Here is a 7,797-nt window from a genome sequence, read left to right on the forward strand (position 1 = left end):
TTTTAGAGCAGTATGACTGAATATTAACAGTTTTTATGAACACTGTGATAACTGCCATTATCATCCCTTCCCTTATAAAAGGTTTATTCTCAGTAACCTTTGTGTCTGTATGTTTTTATTTGTAGGTTTATGGCAGCAATGTTGAGTCAGTTTGACTGGATAGTTTAATATTGATTTAATATTTTTAATGTATGACTCTTTGCTTTATCTGGACGTCAGCTTTGTTTGCTTTCATTAATTCTCTCCTTATCAGTTATGGGTCTGCGGACGTTCTGGAATAACTACAAAGTCCTGATTGTGATGGGCACAACTCTGGGACTGATTCACTTGGGCTGGTACAACTTGAAGACAAACCCAGCGCTGCACAACAGAGAGGAGTACATTCCTGAGCCTGGCATTGTTGCATACGTCTCACCTGCTACTCCTCCTCCAGCCAAAAGCAAGTAATGCACTAAGGTATGTGGCTGCAACATGATTTTGCTCTCTTTACGCAGTTCCTTGTTTGTCCTCTAGATGGCCCAGACCTTTCATTTTGCACATTTTTTGTACTGTACTTCCATTTGGGTCTCAACTGTTTCTATATACAGCCCAAGCGCTTAAAAAAACACTCAGCCATTTTTTGGCATTAATGTTTTTTGGTGTCTGGAAAATGAACCGTTTTAAAAAAAAACTTCCAAATGTAATGTCACAAATCAGCAGGCACTTCCTGTCACCTAGCAACTTCAGTGAAGCAACCCAAGCTCAGCTCCAGCACATTTGCTCAGCTGTTCTTAATGTGAACATTAAGAATGATTTTGTGTGAAACATGTAACAAACATGTTTTGTACAGCTTATTCTATTCTGACCTGTTCAATGAAAACATAATAGGTCACCTTTAAAGACAAATTTGCATGAAATTTTAAATTAAAGCTTATTGTAGACTTAAGTTCAAATCTAGTTTTGCTCTTCAAACAGGTGAAAAGTTCATTAGTCAGATTGTTAGAAAGCTAAAAATGTTTCTGTCCTGATTTACAGGAACCAACAGAACCCTGAATATTTAAGTTTTTCATGGAGTTTGTTCCAGAGCTGATGAGCTGCCTCACATTCCTTAGTTCAGGTCCTGGTAACACTTCAGTAATCCGGTCTGGTAATTCGCTAGCTACTTGGAAATGCATTTGGACCAAGACAGTTTAGTTTTCGAGAGACCAGAAGCAGCATTTTAAAATCTATTTGACAAACAGGGAAGCCAGTACAGTGAATTATCTTTATTTTGAGTATTGCAGTGTTTTAAGATGATGTTAACCTTTTAGTAACAAACTTTATTAAAACTACCTTCACTGTCCAAAGAAACACCAATATTTAATTAAAAGATATAAATCTGGAGGTCCTGAAACTCTCTTTCTGCCTTTCAGAGTCACAATGAAGTCACAGAGCTGGCTGCGTAAGAACTGGCTGTGGACGGCTGGGGGCACATTTGTTCTGATCCATCTGAGCACGTGGGGGTTACAGAAAGTGACGAAGAGCAGCGTTCGCTCTGAGGTGGAGCTCAAACAGAAAACTGTGAAAGAGAAGACAGAATGATTTCTGGACACGCCGCTGTGAGAGCGGCACCATTTCTTCTCTTCTTTCAGGGTTTGAGTTGTGAATATTGGCAAAGATGCACAACAACATGATTATATGTGTTTGTAAAAATTTAATTGATTTGATATTTTGAGTTAATCAACTGGAGTGAAAGTGAGTGACTCATCTGTTATGTAAATTTTTTAGTAAAAATATACTTGGAAAGTTTTTTATGTTTTAATCACTTGCTTTGAATATAACGTTTTATTTTGCACCATACTTGTTTTCCTGGGACCTACAATCAAAACAACATGTACATCTATAAACAAACATAACAATGGCAAATGGACTAATTTCATGGCCGGATCATTTCACCCGTTCACCAACTCATTGTGAATCCATTTATTACGTACAATTCAGTATAATCATACTTTCATTTTAAATCTGTCACCAAGCAATTTTATGCCTTTGCATTTACACCACATATATTTTCTTTGAAGTTACATTACTCTCACATTTAATTTAAAGTTACAATCTGAAAACCCGACTCCCATTTGTTTTGGTTCTGATCCTCTATAGACCAACTAACTTTTAAGACAACAGATCAAAGCAAAAATAATCCTAAAAAGCTCTTGATGGTGAATATTCCGTTTTAGTCGTATTTCAAGAGTGGAGTGTATAGAAATATAGCGAAACATGTAAAAGAAAAAATCAGTTCTCAAAGTTGACCAGAAACATCCAGCATCAAAAAGTTGGGTAAAAAATCACCAAAATTGCTAGAGAACAGAAAAAAAAGATTAACAGCTTGCACATCTTCATAAAAACACTAAAATAAATAAGTCTACCTGAAAAAATTAATGTTTTGTAATTCCACTTTTGATTATTTGGGTAAATATCTTTGAGATGCCTAATTTTCAAATCCAGTCTCTTAAAACGGACATGTCAGTACAATTAATGCAGTAAATAAAATGAAAATAAGAGGATAGCAGTAAAATATTAAAACTGATCCAGCGATGCTTTCTTATTGTCTAGTTGTTTAAAACTATTTGGTTTAATTATGCGACTATGGCTTCTGTTCATATGATAGAAGTTTGTGTCACACTGAAGTACCGTTAAATGTAATAAAAACATGCAAGAGGAGGCTGTAGTTGCTCTGATTATGTCAAATATAGATAGTTAGATATATTGGTAGTAAGCTAGTTACTGATTTATAAATGAAAATATGCCTATGGCCACTTTTGTCTGGTTTTATTAGATAAATCAGCTTCTGAACGGCTGGCACATCACAACAGCCATGACACTCATAAAACAACAGTCTTCAGTCAGAGGCCTCTTCAGATTTGCTGAAAGATTGACTGCTACAGGAGATCATTCAGGACAACAGGACTGTTGTGGATTGGACATAATTTACTTTCCCTTTGGGATAAATAAGATACTTGAATAAGCAGCAGGGTGAGCAGAGGATTTAAAGTATTGAGGAAAACCTTTATTATTTTTACATGTAAAAAAAAAGCATCTGTACATCTGACACAATCTCCAAACACACTTTTAGTATTTTTTATGAACATATTCATGATTCCCATCATCTTTGATCACAAAAAGAGCTTTTACAGAGCACGTTCACCGGATGTGGGGAACCAACAGCATCAGAACACTGAAATGAGTCTACAGCTGGGATGATCAAACATTTCTCAGCACATCGCTCTTCAACACGTCTCAGGAGGAAAAAGGCTTTTTGTTGTGTAGCTGTTTCCCAGGAAGCTTCCTGCGGTCTTTTCCTGCGTTCCTCTTCCGTTTCTTGCTAAGGAAGTTCTCCAGTTTGCCGCTCTTCTTCAGTTCCTGATACTTTTCGGCCAACTGCAGCTTCTTCTTTTCCGCTGAGGAGAGAAATAAAGCAGAGGAATGTTTTTCCAGCGTGTTGTTTTAGCTTTTATGAAACCAAATAATCAAGTCTACGTCTAGTCCGGATATCTGGAAACCGAAGAGATTTTTATGCGACTTGGCTTTTCATCCACACGTAAACTCTAGTAATAACCAATATATTGCCACAGATATGATCAAAATGAATAGATGATACGTCTGGAAAAGTACTCAATAATTTCACTGAACTCTGATCCAGAACCGCACAGCATTCTGGGAGATGTAGGCAGAGGAAAGGCTTTAAGCCGTTCAGCCTCTCACGACTTGCTAAGCAAGATTAAGCCATTCAACTCACTCACTCTTTGGTTACCTAGCAACAACCTGTTGAGTAAGAACCACAGGGCCTCATAACTGCTGAAAAATAAAGTGTGGAGTGAAAACTGGATAAAACAGGAAATGTCATGTCACTAGTGTGGCAGTAGTTCAGATATTTAAAAACAAAAACATTAATATCAGTCGATTAATATCGACTGATATGAAACGCTTATATCATGATATGTTTTTCAGCCATGTCATCCAGCCTTACTTTATATTCTAACACGGTATTTAAAAGTAGCTCAGCTTCTCTGTCTGACACCGATCCTTTGTGTACGATAATACTTTTTTAAAATAATGTGAATGTGAAAGCACAAGATGTGTGAGGGACAAGAAACAGAGCTCTGAGGATGAGCGGGTCCGGTGTTGGACTCGCTCTTACATTTCTTGAGGAAAAATGGCCGTTCTCCCCGACTGGCTCGCTCTCGCTGCTGCTTCTTGAACTGCAGCTCTCTCTCTCTCTGCTGCTCCTGGATCAGTCTCGCTCGCTCCTGGTTATTCTGCACAAACACATGGACATTTAAAGCTTGACCACCCTCTGCACTGCTAGCTTAATCCAAAAACAATTATTGATTTTTAAAAAAGCCCTCTAAGCCATGTGTGTTAAAGTCAAGGCCCAGGGGCCAAATTTGGACCATCATAGCTTTTTGTGTGGCCCTGTCAAGGACACATAAAGAGAACCTTAAATATTATTTTATCAAATGAAAGCAGTTTTTTCTGTATACTGCCAATAACACTGAAATTTATGCACAAACAACAGATTGCTATACTTTTTATGCTAAATCATCATTGTGAGTTCATTGCAAATTTTCCACTAAAATGGTCAAAAACATTTTGTTTAAATGATGGTAACTTTCTTATTTCTACTACTCTGCTGCCTTAAATAGTAATTTAATGACTAGCATTAATTATTAAATTATTAGTATTAATTTAATATTACTTTGAAATTACTTTACGGAATGCAGATAAATATTAAATAATTCTGCAATATTTTTAGCAAAATATTGCAGAATTAAACTAATTTACAGACAAATGTCACATTCTGCAGAGATACATATATATATATAGCACCGTTAAGAACCAATTTAGTTTTGTTTTTTCTTGCAAATAAACTGACAAGTGATAAAAAGATTGAAGTGTCAGGACTTCTTACCAATCTCTTCAGCAGGAACTCCAGCTTCTCCTTCTTCTTGCGGTCAGTCTTTGTCTTCTTTAGCTGCTTCTTAATGACCTGCAGAGACAGACTGCATGTCACACGTTCTACATAAACAGACTTTTCATGGCACCTGATTCTGGTTTTCTCACCTCTTTCTCTCTGTGTTTGATGTCATTGATAAACTTGTAAGTCTTTTCAAAAATCTCTGGTTTGTATTCTCCTGACAGGCTGTCAAATCGAGGATCTCTCCTGGTCTGCAGCACACACAAAATAAACATGAATATTTTCATGCAAACAGCAGATTTGTGGTTTTATCAGTGCTGGTTTTACTCACTGATTTCTTGGCAGGGATGACCTGCCGTAGGAAGGACGGTGGAATCTTTGATGAAATTTCCATTGGTCTAAAATTAAAATACACAGTGTGACAAGCTGACAGCGATCAGGAGAGAGCAGCTGCACTTCTTCTGGATTTTTGATTAATTAGGATGATTTGGAAGAAACAGACCTGTTTTTGTTCAGCCGTTTCTTACTGCTGACAGCTCGGCATTTTTTGTTGTTGAATGCGGCCTCATTGAACGCTTTAGTTCCCACTTGTTGCTGCAGCTTAATGACATCCTCAAAGGGCATGTTGGACAGTTCTGCATAGGAAGAAAACATCACAAAATGTATCATAATGAGGATTTTTACTGAGTAAGAAACAAAACTGAACTACAGTCAAAACCAAAATAAATCATAACTAGTTCTGTAACAATAAATTTTACTGGCTGATAAATTCTTCCAGTAATTATAGTGATAAATTATAATATTGTTTTGAGACTATTTTGAAGTAATGCATTATTTATTGAAAGTAGCATAATAATACAAGCTTGGCCTCTCAAAGACAAATAACCTTTAATTTTGTAAACAAACAACACTGGAACTGGAAGATATTTTAAATATCCAAAATAAAACACACCCAAAAATAATAATAATAATAATAATAATAAAAACCACTTACAACCAAAACCATATTAAATGGATGCTTTGAAAATTAATAGTCATCAGAACGAAAATTATCAAGTTCATTTTAATTTATCATGCAATTAATTGATTATTTTTTATTACATATTTTCCTACCAAAAACACTGTTTTTGGTAGGAAAATATGTATCAATGTAAAAAGAGAATTAATTTTGAAAGCAGTTTCTGTTTTGACTTAGATTTAAGAAAAAAAAAAAAATAACAGCATACCAAAAAAATATGTTTCTCACTAGACAATGGAAAAATGTTTCTTGGCATTACAACAATGACACCAATATCCAAAATAAAACAGGACAAGCAAAAATAATAAATAAAAAGGAATTAAAAACCAATGACAACCGAAACCTTAAATAAAACGTATTGTGATGACTCCGTAAACAAAATTGCCCGTCAAAAAATATAAATCAACAGCCAGGAAATTATTGAGTTCATTTTAATTTTTTATGCGATTAATTGATTATTTATATTGCGACAGGCATAATGATACAACATCTTATAATCCATCCATTGGCAGCCGGGTCAGCAATAAAGCCATCAGTGATCTGGACTGATACCAGAAAATAATTGATCAATCAGAACTCAGATGTCATGTATGGGTCGGCACAGTCACTCTCACCTTTCCTGATGCCTTCCTCTGTCTGCAACTCTGTGCCATCACCAGTATGGCCCCCCTCTTCCTCAGCATCTTCCTCTTCATCATCATCATCATCTTCCTCTGCATTAGCCTCTTCTTCTTCATCTTCATCATCATCACCTTCATTATTACTCTCCTCCTCCGATACCTCTTCTTCTTCGTCATCATCATCATCTTCCTCTGCATTAGCCTCTTCTTCTTCTAGTTCTTCTTCTTCTTCATCATCATCATCATCATCTCCTTCATCATTACTCTCCCCCTCCGACACCTCTTCTTCTTCGCTGCCCCCAGAGTCTTCCTCAGCCCCGCCACCTGATTGGTTTTGATCTTCATCATCGTGTCCGCTTAACCGCAGCTCCTCTGCCTCCCCCCCTCTCAGGGTAAACAGAGAGACCTTCTTCTCCACATCAGAGTCTTCCTCTTCGCTGCAACTTACAGTCTTCTTCTTCTTCCGCTCCGCTTCCTGCCGCTGTTTCTCTCTTCTCCTCATACTCACTTTTCTTCTTCTACAAAAGGCAGAACCAAGAAAAATAAAAAATACTGTCAACAGAACCCTGACCCACAGCTGTTTTACCACATGGCTGAAAACCCGGAAGTAATACAGAGATTTTTCTTCCGGTGGCAAGCGGCATATTTTAATGGGGCATCACTGCCACCTTCTGTTCGGGATGACTGCACATACGTACGACATTATTATAGAATCAGACTAAGAAAAAAATAAATCAATAACGATAATAGCGTCGTAGGACAATGAAATAGAAATAATACGAGAAAAAACATAATATTGCGAGAATTAAATCGTAATAATATGAGGAAAAATATAAAAACACGTAAATAAAGTAACTGTAAATGGGAGAATGTAACTGGTAGTCTTAAATTAACTTTGTTGAGGAATTTCAATGGGATTATTCCCTGGAAAACGCCTACATTTTTATTATATCTATATTTTAAAAAATTGTTGGTTCTTTATAATTTTAGTCAATTGTTTTTGCTTTAGTTTTATTTTGAAAACAATCCAACATTCGCTTCCGGTTTGAGCGTTTTCAGGCGGAAGTTCGACGTAAAAATGTAGCTTAACGTCGCTGCTGGTGCTGAGGAGAGAGAGCATCCGACCTGCCGCAGGTCTCCACACATCGAAGCCGTGGGATGCAGCAGGAAATGCCCTGGGGAATGCCGTGAACCACCCGTGAGCTCCGTAGTTTCCCGTCGGTCGG

The 7,797-nt window shown here is 36.8% G+C and overlaps 1 protein-coding gene across 1 annotated transcript; it reads right to left on the reverse strand.

The window, feature by feature from the left end:
• Nucleotides 1-1,391: 1,391 nt before the first annotated feature.
• Nucleotides 1,392-7,173, reverse strand: LOC102238240 (ribosomal RNA processing protein 36 homolog). Its single transcript, XM_023333041.1, has 7 exons — nucleotides 6,566-7,173; nucleotides 5,436-5,568; nucleotides 5,265-5,331; nucleotides 5,080-5,184; nucleotides 4,928-5,005; nucleotides 4,157-4,274; nucleotides 1,392-3,416 (listed from the first exon to the last, which is right to left on the reverse strand). The coding sequence occupies exons 1-7, from the start codon at nucleotides 7,071-7,073 to the stop codon at nucleotides 3,256-3,258; spliced, it is 1,170 nt and encodes a 389-aa protein (XP_023188809.1). The 5' UTR covers nucleotides 7,074-7,173; the 3' UTR covers nucleotides 1,392-3,255.
• Between the last annotated feature and the right edge of the window lie 624 nt (nucleotides 7,174-7,797).

Source organism: Xiphophorus maculatus, chromosome 5 (assembly GCF_002775205.1).
Source record: "Xiphophorus maculatus strain JP 163 A chromosome 5, X_maculatus-5.0-male, whole genome shotgun sequence".
NCBI lineage: Eukaryota > Metazoa > Chordata > Actinopteri > Cyprinodontiformes > Poeciliidae > Xiphophorus > Xiphophorus maculatus.

Excerpts from the sequence above, each read along its gene's own strand:
- LOC102238240 (XM_023333041.1), bottom strand. The coding sequence starts at position 7,073 with ATGAGGAGAAGAGAGAAACAGCGGCAGGAAGCGGAGCGGAAGAAGAAG. Across the intron at positions 5,006-5,079 it reads TCAAACACAGAGAGAAAGAG|GTCATTAAGAAGCAGCTAAA; the intron begins GTGAGAAAACCA and ends CTGTCTCTGCAG. Across the intron at positions 3,417-4,156 it reads GCCATTTTTCCTCAAGAAAT|CGGAAAAGAAGAAGCTGCAG; the intron begins GTAAGAGCGAGT and ends TTCTCTCCTCAG.